The 23,713-nt window shown below is 42.9% G+C and overlaps 1 protein-coding gene across 1 annotated transcript in view; it reads right to left on the bottom strand.

Moving 5' to 3' along the window:
• Positions 1 to 23,713, bottom strand: part of LOC126355138 (uncharacterized) — a 233,205-nt gene that overhangs the window by 154,348 nt on the left and 55,144 nt on the right. The window contains exon 2 of the mRNA XM_050005324.1: positions 8,565 to 8,842. Within this exon, the coding sequence (XP_049861281.1) occupies positions 8,565 to 8,784 (220 nt within the window). The 5' untranslated portion in view covers positions 8,785 to 8,842. The remainder of the gene's footprint in view (positions 1 to 8,564; positions 8,843 to 23,713) is intronic.

Below are 23,713 nucleotides of genomic sequence, written 5' to 3'. Positions count from 1 at the left end.
CACCAGGAAAGAGTTGTACGAAACAAACGAAAGTTGGTACGCGTGTTTGTACATCTGAAAGATGATATATATTAAAATTTCGCTCCAGTCGCATAAGACTGGCGCAATTAGCGCCACTATGAGAATGAAAATCAGTTTCGCTTTAAATATATGCAGTAAGGTCGTGAGCGTTAGTTACATTTGAGACTGATGTTAGTCAAGAACGCCTTTAAGGCGACAAAGACCTGTACATATTGAGTCACCACACATAAAAAATTTCTGCACTTATACGTTACACCCGGTGTGCACTAGGACTGTTGATATTTCTAAAAATACCGGGAATCCAAAATATCGATATTTAAAGTTATATCATTACTGACCATCGATATATCTAAGAAATGATCCGTTATATCGATATATCGACAGAAAAGATATTTGCATACATACCTATCAAAAAATCGGTTACACGTTGTGTTGTGTACATACTTCCGCGTAGTCAGCGCGTACACAACTTTCCCACAAGAGCGCGCGCAGCTAAGCACAACAGTGCAGGCGCAGCGCTCGTCCGTCTCCGCACTACGAGTTGGCGCTGCCATAGAGACGGACCAAATTCTGCTTCCGCCGATCCGCGTATTAATATGTAACACAGCCAATGAGATTGCTGCTAACGTAGAACCTTTTCTCCTCGCGGATCACACTCGCGCAGTGTACAGACCTCCGATTATTCAGTCTGCATTTGTCTGTACCAGTCTGTACTAGTCTGCATTTGTCTGTACCCGTCTGTACGAGTTCTAGATTTGTCTGTACCAGTCTGTAGTCAAGTTTCAGTCTGCGCCTAATAAGATTACCATATTCCTGTACATAGCCATGAAGATAAATGTATAAACACTTTTGTCAAGTATCAGAGATATATGTGAGGATAAGATTAACGCACCAATACCAAAGGAACTTCAGACTGTCAATTGTAAATAGCATCCAGAACCAAGTTAAGTAATTTTTATGCTTGTTATTATTTTAATAAATGTGTGTGAAAATTAATCAAGCTCTGCTTAAAGTTGGTCACCGTCAATCTGCTACTCTAAGCATTCAAGTGGCATTTCTATCGTCTGACCTAACGGCAGAAGATAAACATGCCACGATAAGACCACGAGACATATTGCTGACACTGGCCTACTTCGTTAGAGCGACAAGTCAAATAATCTGATGGTCTGTGTACTGGAGGTCTTACAGTACGCACACCACACATTGTAAATAAACTGCCGGTTTTAGAGCTGTATATTTAAGTATTAATTTATTATTAGATATTCTGTATATCAACAAGCTAGCAGCCTGCAAGGAAAAGTTGGACTTTCAGGTTCAGCGATAATCACTTTGCTAACAATGGTAACTGCATGTAAGTAGCACAAGGAAAGATGTCCGATGGGTCGTCACACATCGGATTTATCCAGAATGCTTCCTGTCGACTTGCCTGTTTTTTCATTAATGCCAACGTCAGCGACCCAGCAGTTGTAGTGTCAAAATCGCGTGGTGAAGCTAAACGTTGCAGCTTCTATTGGTGGCGCCGGGCGCCGATTACGTCAACATTTCCTTCACACATCTCCGCCCACCGCACAGACCAATCTTGTTTCTTAGATTCTTGCTCATCATTTTCAGCAAATGATTTTGAATAAGGCCGATGTCAAGAAACAGCACACTAATTTGCATTAAGAATTGTTTTTTAACGCACTGGTGTGGTATTTCTTTACTTGTTATTCCACTCATATTGCCAACCCCCCCCCCCCCCCCCCCCCTCGCAGTGGAACAGTGGAATTGGACATCTTCTTTTGTGCCACATATAAGTGCTCCACACAATCAAAGAGAAAGACTGGACGTGATGAGAGCGCAAAAAGTTCTACTATAGTTTCTAACAACCCTACCACAACAAAGGTCAAAAATTAATTATGATTGTAGAGTTGCTCACGCTGCTAAATATTGCATTTTCTGGCAACAAAAAAGTTATATTATGTGCAGGTGTCATCAGAGCACAGTTAATAAAGTCATTTCTTGAAATAATGGATAAAGTAGTCACTCATCTTTTCGTGTTTCCCACGCTGGTCTCGTTGTGAACTCATGGCTCAATCGTCGAAAATCTAGGTAATGTTGATTCCAAGCTCGGATTCAAAGAGGCCTAGGTGCTATTCTGCGATATTCAAAAGTTTTATAGATGTGTTTCATAAACCATTCTTGAAGATTAAACTTTTGCAAGTTAGGACAATGGTGATGTAAAAAGGTAATCAGCACTCCGAATTTAAGTTACACTTCTTTTTATTACATTTTTACAATATTACGTAACTCGTTCCAAAACATCACTTTGTAATATAAAACATACTTCAAAATATCTTCCTCACTGTTAAAGTTCACATTTCATAAACAGACTACAATTTGCGTCTTTTTAACATGACGACCAAAGCATGACTCTCTAATAACCGCTTACGCGCCCGAAAAACAGTGTTACAAGTACGTCAAAGATCATAGTGACAAAAGAAAGAATACACATAAGAATAATATCAATGCAATATATACATATCGATGTATCGAAGTACCACTACATTAATGAAATCAAATCTGAATGTTGTCACAGAATTATGTTAACTATTTTACAGAAACACGGTAGAATATTGCTGGTATCGAGAGGTTGAGGTGAGGTGCCGTAATGGTTACGTAATTCAAGTACCATTACAAGTTTCAGAAGGAGATCTTTAAATACTTACCGAAAACTGTTCAAAAATATAAAATAAAAATCTCGGCACTCCATAATGCCACATGGAATCGATATATCGATAAATCGCGTTCAACCGTCATCGCCCGGTATATCGACTCATTTTGGAAATGGAATCGATGTATCTACACAACGATAGTTTGTCAGCAGCCCTAGTGTACACCCTTTCATTCACAGAACGCGGCATACACTTTTTGAATAACTGATAATGGAATCTCTATGCTTTCAAGGAGCCAGCAACAAGTGACACTATGTCAGTTAACCACGCCCGTCAGATGATCAGAAGAGAAGGAAACTGTAAGGCCACATGTTCTTTATGAAACGATGCCGCTTTTACCTTGGACGCACTGTATGTTTTGAGCTGATTTTGTTTAAAAATTTGACATAAGCTATGAAGGAGGCAATGTTAATATAACTGTTAGGTGTCCTAATGTACCTACAGGAAGTGATATGCTGTAGCGTCCTAAGATTTCTACGCCGGCAGCCAGTCTGATAGTTTTTTCCCAGTTCAAACCACCACTCGAGGAACTTCACGCATGCTGTGCAGTGCAGGAAGTTTGCTTCTTGTGTAAAGCGGTCACCCGGACGAAAGGGGCTGCAAGGCAGTGGCACGGCCTGAGTCACGAACCTTTCCCCTAGGGCGACCTTCAGCGCAGAGCCGCTACCGTTCCACCAGCTCACGGACGGTAGCCGTCGAATACTGTGCGCTAGATCGCTGGCAGCTGCTGGCCGGCAATGTTTCGTGCCGCAGTCACGGTAGTGAAACCAGTTTTGGACATTTCACTGAACTCTTCATTCAGTTTGACATAGCGAGATGTACGTAGGTTGTGATGAAATGAGTAAGACAAAAAATGGTTCAAATGGCTCTAAGCACTATGGAACTTACCATCTGAGGTCACGAGTCCCCTAGACTTAGAAGTACTTAAACCTAACTAACCTAAGGACATCACACACATCCATGCCCTAGGCAGGATTCGAACCTGCGACCGCAGCAGCAGCGCGGTTCCGGACTGAAGCGCCTAGAACCGCTCGGCCGTAGTGGCCGGCTAAGTAAGACAATAACACTTTGTGAAGGAGGTTGTACTTATGCAGAAATACCATAGAAACTGCGAGAAGAGCTGCTTAGTCGGGTACGAGGAAAGTCTGCAAGAATTTGCGTCAGCCAAAGCCGCTGCAAGAACCGGCAGAAAAGGAACCTTAACTAATGAAGACTGTCGTCGACTAAGCCGTATTTCTCTGCAAAGTCGTCGGCATACCGCAAAAGATGTACATGCCATCTCCAGTACTTAAGGGGTTGAAGTTTCTGATCAGTCAGACAAAACTTTTGTGTTTTTTTTTTTTTTTTTTCAAAGACAGATTTACGCCAGTGACTGTAACACCTTCTTTATTTCGCGTCTGCAATTTCGGCCTTAGGCCATTATCAAATGCAGATTTTTGTGGCTTTAAGTCATGTCAACTTAAAATGAGCTGACACATTTATATGACGTTGTCATTACTATTAAATACGTTCGTGACGCTGTTACATATTGCGAGCACACCTCTCTGTATGTCATAAAACAACATAGTCTTTAGACACTCATGTTCGTTAGCCCATCACTAGTCACATATGCACTAAACTGCAGCGGCAGATTACTGTTTAGATGCTACTCATATGACATCTTTTATAAAGTTCTATATGACTGTGAATCGCAGGTATAAAAAGTTAACTCCCTGAAAATGGTTTACGAGAGAGCACTCCAAGTAGGAAGTCTTATCTGAAAAAATTATAGTCAGAAACGTATGCAGTGGGCTTTTGCACACAGGGTGTGATGGAAGGAAGACTGGGCTAATCTCATTTGGAGTGACGACACTAAGATCAGTGGCTTTGGAAGGGATGGAATTCATTTCTTTCATCGTCGTACAGGCGAAAAATTGTTGCTTTAATGCACCACTGCGACTATGAAGCATCCTATCGGTGTCATTACGGGGAGCTGCACTGCAAGACTCGGCATTATGGGTCTGAAAAGGTTTGGGGGCAACATTAAGGCCAAAAAGTACAACGAAGAACTACTGGTGTTGAAATTTCTGCCCTCTATTCATGTTTCAAGGTAACATCATTCAGAGAATCGTTCAGCAAGGCAGACCGTCTTGTCACAGCGCTAGAATTAATAAGAAATGATTCGCTGACCATCACATTAGTATGCTGACTTGGCCTGGAAAGAGTACCGACCTCAGGCCGATTTAGAACTTGCGGAAACGGCTGAAAATTGTAGATACACGGTGGAATCCCAGCAACAAGAGGGAGCTGCTGTAGGCCATTGTCAGTTCCTGGTTCCGAGTTGTTAACCCAGAAGGTCATCATCTGGTAGACTCGATGCAGCACACAATGGAGGCGGTGATTACATCAAATGGATATTCTACCAGAAATGCTGAGAAACCTGGCACTAACGTCTATTCCAAATAATTTGTAACTTTTTGAAATTGTTGAGTTGGGTTTATTTTGTTTAGATTCTAATTAAATTTTTGTATTTCAACTCAAATCTTTCTAATGAATTATAATGTACATTTCAGCTCAAATAAAATTTTGCTTGGAATACACTACTGGCCATTAAAATTGCTACACCAAAAGAAATACAGATGATAAACGGGTATTCATTGGACAAAAATACTATACTAGAACTGACATGTGATTATTTGATTACATTTTCACGCAATTTGGGTGCATAGACCCTTGATACGCCTGGGCATTAAGTCAAACAGAGCTTGGGTGGCGTGTACAGGTACAGCTGCCCACGCACCTTCATCACGATACCACAGTTCATCAAGAGTAGTGACTGGTGTTTTGTGACGAGCCAGTTGCTCGGCCACCATTGACCAGACGTTTTCAATTGGTGAGATTTTCAGAATGTGCTGGCCAGGGCAGCAGTCGAACATTTTCTGTATCCAGAAAGGCCCCTACAGGATCTGCAACATGCGGTCGTGCATTATCCTGCTGAAATGTAGGTTTTCGCAAGGACCGAAGGAAGGATAGAGCCACGGGTCCTAACACATCTGAAATGTAACGTCCACTGTTCAAAGTGCCGTCACTGCGAATAAGAGGTAACCGAGACATGTAATCAATGGCTGCCCATACCACCACGCCGTGTGACACGCCAGTATGGCGATGACGAATACACGCTTCCCCGCAATGTCGCCAAACATGGACGCGACCATCAGATGCTGTAAACAGAACCTGGATTCATTCAAAAAAGTGACGTTTTACCATTCGTGCACCCAGGTTCGCCGTCGGGTACACCATCGCAGTGTTTCCTGTCTGTGAGGCAGCGTCGAGGGTAACCGCAGCCATGGTCTTCGAGCTGATAGTCCATGCTGCTGCAAACGTCGTCGAACTATTCTTGCAGATGATTGTTGTCTTGCAAACGTCCTCATCTGTTGACTCAGGGATCGAGACGTGGCTGCACGATCCGTTACAGCCATGTGAATCAGATGCCTGTCATCTCGACTGCTAGTGATACGAGGCCATTAGGATCAGCACGGCGTTACGTATTACCCTTCTGAACCCACGGATTCCATATTTTACTAACAATCATTGGATCTCGACCAACGCGAGCAGCAATGTCGCGATACGATGAACCGGAATCGCGATAGGCTACAATCCGACCTTTATCAAAGTCGGAAACGTGACGGAATGCATTTCTCCTCCTTACACGAGGCATCACAACACCGTTTCACCATGCAACGCCGGTCAACTGCTGTTTGTGTATGAGAAATCGGTTGGAAACTTTTCTCATGTTAGCATGTTGACGGTGTCGCTACCGGCGCCAACCTTGTGTGAATGCTCTGAAAAGCTAATCATTTGCATATCACAGCATCTTCTTCCCGTCGGTTATATTTCGCGTCTGTAGCTCGTCATCTTCGTGGTGTATCAGTTTCAATGGCCAGTAGTGTATTTAATGAACATCTATAAATTGTCTACAATTAATGTCCTGCTGTAGCTACAGATAGGATTTATTCTACGCCGCAAGGTAATGCTTTAAAATGGATGAAATAAATGAAGGCCGCAAATTTAACTAACCTAGGAATTACAAATACGAACAATTTAAATTGGAAGGAACACATAGAAAATGTTGTGGGGAAGGCGGACCAAAGACTGCACTTTACCGGCATAAAGCTTAGAAAACGTAACTGAGCTACTAAAGAGACTGCCTACTCCGTGCTTGTCTGTCCTGTTTGGGAGTACTGCTTGCTGCGCGGTATGGGATCCTTGCCAGATAGGATTAACGGAGAACATCAAGGCAGTTCAAAGAATAGCAGTACATTCTGTATTATCGCGAAATTGGGGCAGAGAGTTTTACTGACATGATACAGGATTTGGGGTGGACATTATTAAAACAAATGCGTTTTTCGTTGCGTCGGAATCTTCTTACGAAATTTAAATCGCCAAATTATTCCTCCGAATGTGAAAATATTTTGTTGACGCCGACCTACGTAGGGAGAAACGATCATCATAATAAAATAAGGGAAGTCAGAGCACGCACGGAAAGAGATATACGTGTTCGTTATTTCCGTGTGCTGTTCGAGAGTGGAATAATAGAGAATTTTTGTGAAAATTGTTCGATGAACCCTCTGCCATGTGCTTAAGTGCGATTTGCAGAGTATCCAGGTACACGTAGATGTAGATCTCTACAACGAGAGCTTAGCAGTCAGCTTACTAACTGTAACACAATTTATCTCAGCAGGCAGTAAGGATAAAATTTCCTCAATTACCATAGTGTGGGTAAAGATCTCGAGCTTTAAGGTATTTTTATTGCTGTCACCGTCCGAAATTAAGAACTGAACTTCAGAGAAACGTTGCAGTACTTTCCGTAAATACGCAAAAGGCGGAAAATCTCTACAAGGTAGTTTACAACTATACTCTACTTGACCAACAGCTACATGAACAACAGTTTGTGGTACTGCAAAAAATAAAGGGAACCCGTTGGTGATGCTAAATCGTCACTGGGACGTTTATTGGCAAAAATACAAGAAAATTATGTTTGCTCTAGGCAGAATGCTTTCAAAAACGTAAACATCTTATTAATAAAGTTACGGTGACATCATATGCCCTTGGTCACTATTTGTGTAGGTCAGTAGAGATTACAAGTATCTTTAATGGCGCAGAAGTTTTTCAAGGTGAAAAAGTTGTGCGTTTCCACCTGTGTACTTGACAACCGCTAAGCGAAATGAATTTTAAATTAAACGTACTATTACTACACTGTAATCTTGATGCCGTGTCCTCGTTGGCCCGGTTGGCCTTGCGGTCTAATTCACGGCTTTCCGGGAGGGAAGGAGCGTCTGGTCCCCGGCACGAATCCACCCGGCGGATTTATGTCGAGGTCCGGTGAACCGGCCAGTCTGTGGATGGTTTTTAGGTGGTTTTCTATCTGCCTCGGTGAATGCGGGCTGGTTCCCCTTATTCCGTCTCAGTTACAATGTGTCGGCGATTGCTGCGCAAACAAGTTCTCCACGTACGCGTACACCACCATTACTCTACCACACAAACATAGGGGTTACACTCGTCTGGTGTGAGACGTTCCCTGGTGTGTCCACCAGGGGTCGAACCGCACAATAACCCTGGGTTCGGTGTGGGGCGGAGGAGGGGTGAAGTTGACTGCGGTACTCGTCGTGTGGTTGTGAATCACTGCGGCTGCGGCGGGGACGGAGCCTCTCCATCGTTTCTAGGTTCCCGGTTAACATACAATACATAGTTGCCTTTTTTACTTAGGCTTGAGGCATAGCACCTTGTTTAATAATAAACACCTGAGCCCCATATCAAGTGAGAGGAGCGCGGGCTAGGCTGCGTACTCACTGTCGATCTCGTAGGTGCGCCATCCGTAGGCGACGTTGAGCTCCTTCTTGCCGTCGAAGAGCCCGAAGTGGACGCGGCCGTCCGACTCTTGCGGGTTGGGGATGCGGCGCGCGCGCGCCACCACCCAGAACTTGGTGCCCAGGGCGGCCACCAGCAGCGCGATCGCCAGGCACGAGCCGAAGAACGTCGCGAAGATGGCGCCCCGCCGGAACAGCTCCATGGCCAGGCCGCGCCGCGCGAAGTCAGTCGCCCAGCATTGCGAAAACACGCCACACGCCCTGCGCACATGGAGAAGACATCATAAACCACAGTTACTCATTTGTATAACCGGTGAGTGGCTGTAGGGGGAGTCAAGGAGATTTAGACATAATTTCTGTTTGAGTCTCACTATGTCCATCTTTATACAGGTGGTTGGGGGATAGTCGAATGCCAAATCAAAGTATCTTTTCCAAATTTTCCGCTCCCGGTAGCTGAGTGGTCAACGCGACAGAACGTCAATCCTAAGAGCCCGGTTCGATTCCCGGCTAGGTTGGAGATTTTCTCCGCTCAGGGACTGGGTGCTGTGTTGTCCTAATCATCAACATTTCATCCCCATCGACGCGCAAGTCGCCGAAGTAGCGTCAGATCGAAAGACTTGCACCCGACGAACGGTCTACCCGACGGTAGGCCCTAGCCACACGACATTTACATTTATTTCCAAATTGTTATTTTGTTGAGCAAACAGTTTCGGCAATATATGACGCCATCTACAGCACCCCTGACTGACGTATAGGGTGATTCCCACCTCTGGACCAGCCAAAATAGGGGCCAGCATTCGGTGTCTGGTCTTTGCAGATTTTTGACACAGCGATCCCTTCCATCATCTCTTGCTGACAAGTCGGCAATGACGATCCAAGGGGTCGCTGTGTCAAAAATCTACAGAGACCAGACACTGAATGCTGGCCCCTATTTTGACTGGTCCTAAAATGGGAGTCATCCTAGTACATGTCTGTCAGGGGGCCTAAAGATGGTGTAATATATCGCCGAAACTAGTTGCTCAATAAAATAACAATTCGTAAATTTAGACGGCTGGAAGGTGTTTTGATTCTACATTCATTTCTCTCTGCTGTGATGAATTGCAACTTCCTTTAAATACGGATAAATGTACGAGTTGTAACAGTATTGACTGACTTTTCGATTCAACGACTGGAGAAATTGGTTTTGAGGCGAATAACAAGTCGACAAGTGATGATCGAAGGGGTCACTGTGTAAAAAATCTATGGAGACGACTCATTGAATGTTGGCCCCTATTTTGACTGGACCTAAAGTTGGAATCTTCCTACTACACGTCTGCCAGGGGGGGGGGGGGGGGGATGAAGATGGCGTAAAATATCGCCTAAACTGGTTGCGCTGGTCCCGGCGGAGGTTCGAGTCCTACCTCGGGTACGGGTGAGTGTGTGTTTGTCCTTAGGATAATTTAGGTTAAGTAGTGTGTAAGCTTAGGGACTGATGACCTTAGCAGTTAAGTCCCATAAGATTTCACACACACACACACACACACACACACACACACACACACACACACACAAACACTGGTTGCGCGATAAAATAACGATTTAGAAATTTATGCTGCTGATAGGTGTTTTGATTCGACACTCATTTCTGTTTGCTGTGATGAACGGCAACTTCCTTTAAATACGGATAAATGTACGCTCTGTGGACCTTACAGTGATGGTGACATCTGCATGCATCATGAAGAAGACAGCCCTACTGTAGGTGCAATTATTGGGTTGGTGCATAAGTTCGTAGCGTTTTACCATAAGTTTAATAAACACAACAGACACACATAACAGAGTCATTAGCCATCAATAATATATCCTTGTTCACTATTGACATAGTCTGCGGTAAACTTATTCAACGACTGTAGAAATTACATGATTTTGAGACGAAGAGCTAGTCGAGCCATGTTAGGAGCGCATTTTCATCCAGAGAGGTAGTCCCTTGAGGAATGTTCGATAGAAAATCTGAGAGCACAATATCAGCTGAGTAAGGTGGTTCTGCAATGACTTTCCAATCCAACTCCCGTATAGTGTTGTTTGTCAGTCCAGCAGAACGCTGGCGGGCATTATCGTGGGGTAGTATCGCTTCATATAGTCGTTGGTCGTTGGTCTTAGACTGCTCAAAAATGATTCAAATGATTCAAAGCACTAGGAGACTTAACTTCTGAGGTCATCAGTCCCCAAATTTAGAACTACTTAAACCTAACTAACCAAAGGACATAACACACACCCATGCGCAAGGCAGGATGCGAACCTGCCACCGCAGCAGCAGCGCGGGGTCTTAGACTGCGTCTGCACGATGTCTCATTTGTTGACATTAAATGTCAGCAGTTATGATTACAGCTTGTGGAAGCAATTCGTAGTACACCACACCGTCGTTGTTCCACCTGGCGCGTAACATTATCTTTTGTGGTTGCGCGCAGGTCTCTGAATGGGGAGTTGCTGCTTTGTTTGGGCTCTACCATTGCTTCCTTTTCTCGTCACCAGTAACGACACCTGATCGAAATGTTCGGTGTTGTTCATGAGCCAATTGGTGGCGAGCAAACAGAGATGCGCATATGGACACCCGCTGATTTTTGTGGAGCCTAGAACATGCAATACCCACACACCCAATTTTTGAACTTTCCCATTGCATGAAAATGTCGCACAATGGTGGAGTGATCACAGTTCACCACAGCTGCCAGTTCTCGAATACAGATGATGATGTATGTGAAATCTTATGGGACTTAACTGCTAAGGTCATCAGTCCCTAAGCGTACACACTACTTAACCTAAATTATCCTAAGGACAAACACACACACATCCATGCCCGAAGGAGGACTCGAACCTCCACCGGGATCAGCCGCACAGCCCATGACTGCAGCGCCGTAGACCGCTCGGCTAATCCCGCACGGCCCTCGAGCATACTGAAGTGGTTTTTGTTTCTGTTGTGGTCTTCAGTCCGAAGACCTATTTGATGCAGCTCTCCATGCAACTCTATCGTGTGCAAGCGTCTTCATCTCCAAGTAAATACTGCAACCCACGTTCTTATGACTCTGTTTGCTGTATTCATCTCTTGGTTTCGTTGTACGATTTTACTCCCCGCACTTCTCTCCAGTACTAAGCTGGTGATCCCTTGATGTCTCAAAATATGTCCTACCAACCGATCCCTTCTGAAATCCGGTATCGCAGGACGGAGCGGATCAGCTTGTGGAAAGGGGCCAAGATCAGTTACTGTTAGTTACACAAGAACACACAACTTTATTCCTCGAAAACACAATGTACAGTTTTCTCTTTAAAACAACAAGGATCAATTCACGGCTGGGGGCCAAAGTAACTTCTCAATAATAAGGTTTAAACAATTCCTTTTAAAACACAATTCAAAGTACAATGCCTATTCATTTCAAAGACAGTCGACAACATGAAAGTTTCAGAATTAGTTTCTGAACGCGTCGAAGGCGATAGCGAAGAATACTGCCTGAGAGGTCGCGATCAGCCAGTGAGCCCAAGTACGGGTGGGCCACCGAGTGCCCGCGGGACGGATCCGGTCCAAGACTGATTTCAATTCGGCCCGTGGAAGAAATTCGTCGGAGGGAGAGCGTGGTCTTATTAGAACATTACAACTGTTGAAACTGCAGGTAATTTATAATGAATTGGTTGCAACCTGTTGCTTTCCTAGGCGTTTATTTTTCCATGATTATACAGAGAGGTCCAAAAAAATGTATCCAGTGTTTAAAAGCCCATAACTTGCAAACTAATTGACGGAGTTACCTCATTTTTGGTGAAATTGTAGCTTAAAATCCAACTTAAAGATATCACTGTAGGTGTCTGAAATGGTCACCATTTACATTCACACACAAACGATGCCGTCGAACTGCAGGGCGAACTACTGACTGCAACGTGTTCAGTTGGATATTTACACATGAATGTACGATGAATTCTCGAAGTTCATCCAATGTGCGTGGCTTTTGTCGATAAACGACGTCCTTTACTGTTTCCCAAAGGTAAAAGGCCAGAGCAGTTAGGTCTGGGAACGTGGTGGATACTCCACAGCACCTCTACGGCCTATCCATCTTCCTGGTAGATTTTCGTCGAGACCTAACACGATTTTGGTAGTGGGCTGGGGCACCATCTTGTTGAAAGTAAACTCTTCCGTATCCATACAAGTCTCGGATGGCAGGTAAAATGGATGTCCGAAGCCTCTGAGGGTACACCTCACCGGTAACTGCCGTCAAAGAAGAACGGCCAAATCAAGGCCCGGTAAGACAACCCACACCACACATTTACTCCTGGTAAATTCACGGCTTTGTCTACAAGGACGTTCAGATTTTCGGCGGCCCAGCAGATGCAATTGTGGCGATTTATTGTACCACTGAGTTTGAAATGTGCCTCATCAGACCACACAGTCACCTCTGCAAACTCTTCATCATTGCGCACCATGTCAGTAAAACACTCGCAGTACTCCATTCTACGATCTAGATCGTCGTCGTTCATTGCGTGTAGCAGTCGTGGGATGTAGCACTTCCACTTTGCTGTCTTCAAAATTCGTCGAACACTTGAGCGACTCACTCCAGTTTCACGGGCACACTGTCTCACAGATTTCTATAGTGAGCGAGTGAATTGTTGAAACACACAACGGGAGTTACCTGGACTTGTTACTGTTACAGGTCGTCCAGATCGTTGTTTGTGTACATCTTTAACACAGCCTTCGGCTTCAAATTTGTCTCGAATGAGACGAATCGTTAAACGTGTCGGTGGCTCTGATGCTCATTTCGCCATTGCCGTTGAACCTAATTAATGTTTTCGTACATAAAATACTACTTCAAAACTGACTTCCTTTCATCGAACGTAAGCCTTGCGCCAACCATGTTTACTCGAGTAACTAGGTGCAACTAAGAACAAAACACTGACTATCTGGCGACTGTCATCTGACGAAACAAAACAACGCAATACAACGCTTGTGTGGCGATTGCCGGAACTACAGACTATTACACTGCCAAAGATGAGAGAAGTCCGTCAATTAGTTTTTCAGTTATGGACTTTTATTAAACAGAGGATACGTTCTTTGGACCCCTCCATATTTCAATATGCCTGGCATTCCAACTTCAGATGTTTACGATTACTTACGTATCGTGAACATAGGCGGCAGAATATTGCAACGGAAGTTTTTTTAGAGAGTTACTGCAAAACGTCGTTAGTAAAGAAACAATGTTCACGACCCGTTAATAAATGTAAACGTCTGAAGATGTGATGGACATAAAATAGATTTAATCTCAAGAAATGTGTGTTTTGACGCACAATTTACTGGCGTGGCATGTCGGGAATGAGTGCCATTCAAATCGGGGCGTTACCGCAGAATCGAGATCACGGACGCTGTACTTTCGTCTTTAAGGGGCTTGGAGTACTGCCGCCGTGCCACGTGACGAAACGGCCCATGAACTTAAGTAAGAAAGTGAATCTAACCGGCATGTGACCAAAAGCTGCTCATGCCTGCACTAAAGACACGCCTCAGCGCCTGCAAGAGCAAAACACTCAGCCGCGTTACTTCACTATCGAATGGTTGCCTCCCCGCCGCTGTTTCCTGAACAGTATTTCAATTTCCCCTCCCCCCCCTCGCGTCCCCCTCCTCATAGACCCTTTTCACCCAGTGACTAGCCTTAATTCTATTGCGCGACAATTAGTACTGTACGTACACAAGGCGGTGACTGCATCTCCCGCCCATTCACTAGTTCGTTAAGTTCTTTCGTTTGAAGTCAAAGCCGGCCGGGGTGGCCGAGCGGTTCTAGGCGCTACTGTCTGGAACCGCGCGACCGCTACGGTCGCAGGTTCGAATCCTGCCTCGGGCATGGATGTGTGTGACGTCCTTAGGTTAGTTAGGTTTAAGTAGTTCTAAGTCTAGGGGACTGATGACCTCAGAAGTTAAGTCCCATAGTGCTAAGAGCCATTTGAACCATTTTTTTGTCTGCTGCGAGGAAAGCACTGTAGCTAAGAGCACGGAGACGCGCTCGGATTTCAAATCTGCGACATTCGCACACATCCATCAAGATACACACTAAGCTCCTCTAACAGTTCCTTCTCCGATAACTTGTTAAGTGTAACAAATGTCACCTTCCATTGCGCCGAATTGTGTGTTTGCAAAGGTCCGACATTTGAGTTTGATAATAACTTCGCGAAACTAGAAACTAAGGAGAACCTATACAGCGTGAGCATTAATAAAATTGACAAAATGCAAGGACGGATACCTGACTGGAAATGGATAAAGAAAGGTCCTATTAACATGTGTCCGGAAACGTGTAGTTGCCACACTAGATGGCATTGACGAATAAAATTCTTGTGACAATGGGCCGCGTGTTCGTTGTGTGTTGCAGGCTGCCTGACTGACGCAGCTTACAGCAAGCACCAACCTGGCCCGATTTTCATGTCGGGAAAAAGCTAAGATGGTGCTTGTGTACGACCAAACAGATGGAAACGGTCGAGAGGCAGCACGGCTACACTGAAAAAGGTACTCTCACAGACACCAACCACGTCACACAACATTTCAAGCCCTTTTTGGGCATTTATTTGATCACGGGTCTCCTCAGACCAACGTGCAGGGAGGCGGGGGCCTGTGTGTACACCAGATCTGGAGGACCGGGTTCTGTGTCTCGAAAGTTTCCATCTGCTTGATCGTAGACAAACAACATCTCGGCTTGTTCCCAACATGAATACCAGATCATTCTGCTGCTTACAGCACGCTGCATCGATCACACATCCTGCAGCACACAATGTATATTAAGTAACCGTATCTTAATCTTCTTCACTATTTTCTGTTGGATGTTATGCTACATATATAACGTAAGAGGAGGGCCTCATCGCACGAATTCACTCTGCGATAGTTAATGAACGCACAGCCGCACTTATTTATTCTTGTTTCCTAATTGCCAACGTACACTATGCCATCGAGTTGGAGGGCATAATTTTACACTCCTTTATTTTCGGTAATTTAATGCAAAATATGTAGCTTTTACTGGTAACCGTGACGAATATGGAAAGGACGTACATTATCAAATCTGAGCTAAACTCAAACTTTGGTTCCCCACAGCCCATTAGCTGTAATTATCCGGACATGGGTTGTCCCATGAAAAGTGACGTTTGCGTCATATACAACATACTAAGCGATGTTTTGTTTGTTTGTATGTCTGTGTACTTTAAATAGTATGGGTCATAATCTGTATCCCTATCTTTAAAAAAAATTCATACAACTAGCTTAATTTTTGTCTTTGCTACCAACTATCCAGGTTGAGAATCTGATACACACTGTTAATTACTTCTGTTAAATTTTATCGTCTGTTATCCAGCATGATTAAAAGTTTTGTCTTTACTGGGTAGAGTATTTTTGCTTAGTCTTCCAAAAAAGTTTTTTCATTATTTTATGATTGTTTCTTATGATCGATTTCGAAAGTACATAATTTCATCTTCAGTACGTCTGAAGTACCATCAGTAATATTAATAATCCCGTGTAGTTTACATCGCCGCCATTTTGGCGATTTGCTATTCCTAACCTACCCCAGCAATCCTAGTTTCGCGCTGAATTACGTGTCATTCTAGACTAATCATTCGGAAGCGAAGGTAGACTGAAATATTCTGCGGTCAGACAGGATTCGATCCCGCAATCTTTCGATTTACAGCATCGCGGATTACCCTAGACCACCAGGCCCCTCATACCATCAATAAAACAGCTGAATGGATTTTCCAGTAACAGTATATTAACGTCTTTGTTGTATTCGCAAGGCTAATCACTTGTTTCATTCATGTCCTATTATTTCTGCTGCACCTTCTTCCACTGAAACGACATTGCTCTTCTCTGATTATGGCTTCCCTGCATGGTTTTCACAAAGAGACCATTTTTCCTTTTTTATATGTGTGCTCTGTCGACCTAAAATCTTCAGCGGAATTCCTGAATAAATAAGCAGGATTAATTAATCAAGTTCGTTTGAGAAATGTTAATATCTAGTAGTTTCTCCAAGACTGATGACTGCGATAACCTTTTGTAAAGCATTTGTTGTGGTTAAAACTAAATTCCGCTGTGCGGCCTGCGTAATGTATAAACAACTTCACACAACAAAACAATTTACCACAGCTATCCACGACACACTACACGATTACATAAATCGCATCACATGTCTCTTGAAATGAGGAGACAACGGTCAGGTTCGACATAATGACGAGGGATTCACTTTTAGTGTCATTGAACAGCCCTACCGGATACCAGGTGTACCGGTATGAAATGAGCGTTTTTTTTTGTGAAAATGAAACACTAATTTTGAATTGAAAAGTAAAAACATTTTATTCAAAGTACTGTCATTGCTTTCTATGCATTTTGACCACCTTTCTGGCAATTTGTGGACACCACGCCAGTAGAAATGTTCGCCTTTTGAAGCAAACCAATCAGACACCCAATTTTCGACTTCTTCGTAGGAATCGAAGTGTTCCTCAGACAATGCGTTTCCCATTGATGAAAACAAATGGTAGTCGGAAGGGGCCAAGTCTGGTGAATACGGCGGGTGGGGTAGCAGCTCCGAGCCAAGTGTTTTGATTGTATCCTGAACCAGTTTTGCTTTGTGTGCAGGTGCAGTGTCGTGTAAAATCAATTACTTTGCCATGTCTTCTGTCCTATTCTGGTCTTTTTTCGATCAATGCATAGTTCAAATTGATCATTTGTTGTTTGTAGCGATTAGTATTCACCGTTTCAGCGGGTTTTAAAAGCTCATAATACACTACACCTTTCTGATCCCACCAAACACAGAGCATTGTCTTCTTGCCGAATCGATCTGGTTTTGCAGTCGATGTTGACGGTTGTCCCGGATTAACCCATGATTTTTCCCGTTTAGGATTCTTAAAATAATTCCATTTTTCATCGCCAGTAACGATTCGATGCAAAATTGATTTTTTTTCATGTCTTTGAAGCAACATTTGACAAATGGTTTTTCGGTTTTCCATCTGTCTTTCATTCAATTCATGTGGCACCCTTTTTCCACACTTTTGGATCTTTCTCATAGCTTTCAAACGGTCAAAAATTGTTTGTTGTGCAAGATTTAGCACTGCTGCCATTTGCTTCTGACTCAAAGTATCATCTTCATCCAATATTGCTTGCAATTCGGCGTCTTCGAACTTTTTTGGTGGTCTTCCACGTTCTTCATTTCTTACTTCAAAATCATTATTTCTGAACCGTTGAAACCATCTTTTGCATGTTGCTTCTGATAGAGCATGATCACCATATGCCTCGACGAGCATTGAATGCGAATCTGCAGCACTTTTTTTTCAAATGAAAACAAAAAATTAATGCTTTCCGCAAACCATCACTTGCTGGTACAAAATTTGACATTGTTAACTCGATTAAAACATATGATGTTGTTTGTTCCGTGACTTGATATATAATAAATATCTTTGACAGATGTCATATCAACAAAAATAAAAAAAAATTAAGGCTCGTTCACAGCAAATCTTCCCCATCGACACATTCGTATCTTAACGCTCATTTCATATCGGTACACCTGGTAGTTACCCGTTCTGAATATCGAAGATGAAGGAAGTAAGGAAGGAAGATAATGCTTTAATGTTCTGGAGACCAATAGGAGACAGAACACAAGAAGGAAGGAAGGGAAGGAAAATGGCCGTGCCCTTCCAAAGAAACCATTCACCTTGAGTGATTTAGGGAAACTCACATGTGAATGGCCGGACAAGTATTTCAACCCCCATTCTCTGGAATGCGAGGCCAATGCGCCAACTACTGCGCCACCTCGCTCGGTAACTTCCAATCGAAGGGTGCATTTTCCAGGATTGTAATCCCTACCTCAGACACATGGTAATCGTTAGCAGCTGTGTAGAAGCAGGACTGTGAAGCGCTAGTAGTGTAGGGTGTACGTTTTCTGCGAACTTCGAAACCGAACACGTGGGAAGGGATCACCATTCCAGCTGCAGTGCATCAGTGCGTGGAGAGCCGTTCGCAGAATTGTTTTCCGTGGGGCGGAAGTGCTGGCGCAGCCCGACTGCAGTGCTACCCGCTAAGGAGCAGTTAAGCGACGTTTCCCGTGTTAGCGTTGCCTGGTACACTCGATACATATCCGTGAACAACGAATACGTCGTATTACCGAATCGGTTTGTGAACATCAGTGCACATAACCTGTGAACAAAGTACAAAATCATTTTTTGCAGATGACCAACTACGTTAAATAACAAAAACGAGAAACCTAGAATGCGAAAGTTTCTCTTCATAAAACGTGACGCGGCGTATGTATTTAACGACAGAAAAGGAGACACTTGGGAAAAAAGTACAGGAGCTTAGTGAAAACGCTTTAATAGATATAAAAAACCAGACACATTAATCGAAAGCTGTATAAAAAGACTGACATTGGGAAAATCCAAAGGCAGCCACCTGAGACTTGTTCTCAAAACTCAGCTTGTATGACCAGCCATACGTTTCATAAATACTCCATTCTACCACTTACCTGAACTAAACATGCACACAGAGAACAGCTGCATGGCGAAATCAACATTTTCACTTGGCAGTAGAGAACAAAATTGATCTTAAATCGCGCGACGCTACGTTCGCAAGTTCGAATCCTGCCTCGGGCATGGATGTGTGTGATGTCCTTAGGTTAGTTAGGCTTAAGTAGTTCTAACTTCTAGGGAACTGATGACTTCAGATGTTAAGTCCCATAGTGCTCAGAGCCATTTGAACCATTTGATCTTAAATTAATTTTCATGGAACCCAGCAATGCACCTTATTCCACAATATACAGGAAACCCACTACCACAAGAAGCACAACTCACACCCCAGAACTGTGGTATTTACCCATCTACGCGTATAATAATAAAACCGTCTACAATGCAAGTAACACATTAAAGGAACGAGGATTCTCGATGCTACATTGTACAGAAAACCACACGAAAAAGCCTTAAAATTTATGACTCAGCCACTGACAACAAATCGGGATTTTATAAACGGACGTGCACTCTTTGTCACTCCATCACTCTACGTCAGAGCAACCCGAAGGCTGATTTGCATACTGCGGTGCTTCACTAGGAATAGCCCTACGGGAGATGGTATTTCCTGTCCTTCCCAAGACCGTTTCAACTTTAGAAATCTTTAACATAGTGCAGCGCTTCAGCAACCGTGAATTGTTCAGAAATTAAGAAATTCAGCCTTCAGTTAGAAGGTAAAATTGTTCTTGTTGCTTACGTGTGGCTCCTATTCCTGACCGGCGTAGCTCCGTCTACGTTTGTCTTAATGTTTTTAGCGTTGACAGACATAATATTACGACTATGCGTCTTTATTCTGTTTTAATTTTATTCTGTGACATGGCCAACGTTTGGCCCACAAAATAATTTGATTTTTGTGAGTACCACGATTTTCTTTATTATGAAATCATTAGACTGATGATGTATTTCAGCGTGTAACATATGTTCGAATGGGTTAATTTATAGGTTCTGAAGAAGCTATCATTATTGGCATCGAAACCTACGTCAACTAATAAAATTTTACCTTGCAAATAAAGGCTGCATTTCTTAATTTCTGACCGTTTCAACTGACTGACCTAGCCAGTGGGTACATAAAGTTTAATGTTGTCTACAAACCGTTGTGAAAGTCGGCAGTTTTCATACGTGCAGATCAACGTATGAGATGTAATAAGCAACAACTGACAAAGAATGCTCTAGGACAGACTGAAGATTCGAAGTAGAACCTTAGAATTCGTATTCTGTAACTGACCCACCTAGCCACTGATATCACATTTACTGATCTATAAAATGAAGTCGAGCACCACTCAGTGAAAATGTGAACAAACGGGAAAAATGCTTACGTCGAATTTCAGCGTGAAGCAAATACGACGAAGAAAAACTAATTGAAGGAGTTATTCAGGAGAGACTATATATAAAACAATCGAACGTACGAGGCAACCACAGTGTCCCATGAATACAAACCTAAAGTTTTAAGAAGCTAGTGTTATCAGATAAGAGTGCCGTTAATGGGCAACAAGCACAGTGTTTTTATGGCTCCATTTCCACGCGACGAACATTGTTAGATAGCATACAAAAACCGTAAGTACTTAATCGGAATTTAAGCAAAACGAACACAGTAAAAATGACTGTTAATTTTCAGCTGTCTTCTAAGAAATCATGTTATTGCAGATGATAGGTTACCTAACCACAATAAATGAATGTTATATGAACTAAGCAAAAAATAAATTGAGATTTAAGTTGGTTGGTTGTTTGTTTTGGGGAAGGAGACCAGACAGCGAGGTCATCGGTCTCATCGGATTAGGGAAGGGCGGGGAAGGAAATCGGCCGTGCCCTTTGAAAGGAACCATCCCGGCATTGGCCTGGAGCGATTTCGGGAAATCATGGAAAACCTAAATCAGGATGGCAGGACGCAGGAATGAACCGTCGTCCTCCCGAATGCGAGTCCAGTGTCTAACCATTGCGCCACCTCGCTCGGTTGAGATTTAAGTAAATTACGCCATAGTAACAAGGAAAATGTTCGTATCATCACGGACATGGTTAACAGTTTTAATTTTTCATATGTGCAATATAATAAGGACCACTGATGATGGCACGAAGGTGCTGACTTTTAGGTCATATCTTTAGAAGAATTTTAGGTTTCAAGAAAAATCTGTGATCCAAGAAAATTTAATGTTCGCAAAAGGTGTTTTAGCTCTCAAGACGACTGTCCAAACATTATGAAGTAGCAATTATTTGTTTAATTTTAATTTTTTATATTATTCTTTGCACAAAATATTTTGATTCAATTATACGACTAAAGAAGACAGTGTATTAAGAAGCGACGACGGTTGGCGTTTAGAGGCGCAAGCCGTCATAGGGCTTTGCTTTTCAAGTAAAGGAAGGTTTAGTCAATCAATTTAAATGTTTAAGAATGAAGTGTCTCGTTTTTTTTTTCAAGGAAGAAGAGGCAGTTTTTCACTTTTTTAAATTAATTTTTTCTTTCGATAACTATATGGATCAACAATCAAGATTAAGAATCTATCTTAGAGTGCACGAATACCTCGTTTAAAACTTAAAAAGTAAAGAAAGGTAGCGCAATGGACAATGGACTGAAATTTGGGAGTATAGCGATTCATATCCCCGTCCGGCTACACCGATTTAGGTTTTGTGTGGTTTGAGGAGAACGATTCTTTTCAGAATGACCAGCTGATTTTCCTTTGCACGCGCTCCCCAATCCGCGCTTGTGCTCCGTTTTTGGTGGGCTTGTCACTGCCGGGGCGCTAAACCTTACTCTTCCATCCATTTATTTTGCCCCGATCAGTGTTGTCGGATGTCTGTGTCGCGGGAGGGAAAGAGTGGGGTTGCATCAAAATCCCGTGGTCGTTGGTATGGGTGTGAACGGATTAGAGAATTTCTGATCGCATCCGAACTGCATCGGCAAGTCTATTATCCACACCCGTAACTGAATCAGCTAGTCATTGAGCCAATTCCATGCATATTTAAGTTTTCTGAAGCACCATAATCCATTCGGTACGCCACAGCTCTGACCATAGACTTGCTCCAGGCGTGAATTTTCTTCTGCTGAAGTCCTCACTCGGCTTTGGAGCTTTGTTGCTGATTAGCCTGCTGGATATTAGGTGCATTTCAGTGCCATTCAATAAGCTCATTTCTTTCTGCATCAAAGGGTGGCAAAAAATGGTTGTTTTTTATTCAAGGTTCATGCCTTTTGCTGGAAGAAATTTCGAACCTGTTCCCCGATTCTTTTTCTTTCTTTCTTTCTTTCTTTTCTTTAAGGAACAGAACTAGCAATTTACATTTCCTGCAATATCAACTTAGAGGTGGACCACGGTACATCATAGCCCGCCATATTCTCAATACGTTTCACTTTCGATCGACATTCTATCATAACTACTGTAACAGATTTCATGCAATTTTCTGTAAAATTTCCGTGACACTGAGAAGTCAAATGAAGTCATGATACAAGTCGTCACTCGTTGCACAACGTTAAAAAAAAAGTTGGTTTACCATATATACGATAATTGAGTGAAATGTTAAATCATATCAACACCCTACACTTCTCATTATAACATCATCTTTGTGTGTTTTTAAATATAATTGAAATAAACTGTGATGGACTCTCCAGTTTTATACCGAATGTTATTTAACTCGTATGTGGTACACAAACAGGATTCAGACTATGAAGTGGGAACTCAGAAGAACGTTTTCCCCTAGGATAGCACCGTACTAGTTCGTGGTGGCTATTAGTAATTGCATAACTGACTTCTTATACTGCAAAAGAAACAGGAATTAGTTGTAAGGCATCTGTTGGTAGAGCGAAAAAAGGATGCCCGTTTAATATTGTGTAAAAATGTATAATAATATTCACGCTGTGCTTTAATCTTTAACTACAAAGTAATAATTACTGAAGATACCTGTAGATGTAATGAGCGATATCCGCATCCACGCAAGCTTCTATCTTCGATCATCCGTTAGCAGCAAAATAAATAGATATGTAGGGGAACCAAAGCAAAATGGCTGCACGAGAAATGCGAAGAAATTGGAAAAAGTGGTAGTCGGAAGTACAGACTCAGTATATATAAAACTCAAAATAAACTCCTGTAAAGTTAAAAGCAAAGCGGTCAACATTTAGAGCGCAGTGGGAATTCCACTGTTAAACGCAGAGGAGAGAGCGCATAGGTGGAAAAAAAATAAGCTGAAAGACTCTAATAGAGAGAAGAGCTCACAAAATGTAGGCTTTCACGATCGATATTGTCTTCCGGGCTGACAGGCTGGATGTATAAAACTTTCCCCTGACGTTTCGTCTCCGACTGCGGCAGACGTCCGCCGAGGTAAAGCGACGAACTGCTAAGAGAACTCCAGGAAGCGCTGACTATATAGGCAGTACAGATGGCGCCAGTGTCCATCACGGGACGTCGGCTATGAGACTGTCTCCGGTAATGCCAACATTCTCGATTGAAAGGAATCGGCCGTCACTCTTCCAGTGCAACGCTGACGTCCAAATTTTATCCAATTTAGCACCTTCCTCTTCCCTGTTAAAATTATTACGTTTTTTTTTATCAATATATAGCCTCTTTATATACGCGCGTATAATAATGCGAGATTTTAGATACGACGCTCGTCTCGCTGAATTTA

Source organism: Schistocerca gregaria, chromosome 3 (assembly GCF_023897955.1).
Source record: "Schistocerca gregaria isolate iqSchGreg1 chromosome 3, iqSchGreg1.2, whole genome shotgun sequence".
In the NCBI taxonomy this organism is placed as follows: Eukaryota; Metazoa; Arthropoda; class Insecta; order Orthoptera; family Acrididae; genus Schistocerca; species Schistocerca gregaria.
This window is presented reverse-complemented; position numbering and strand designations above follow the sequence as displayed.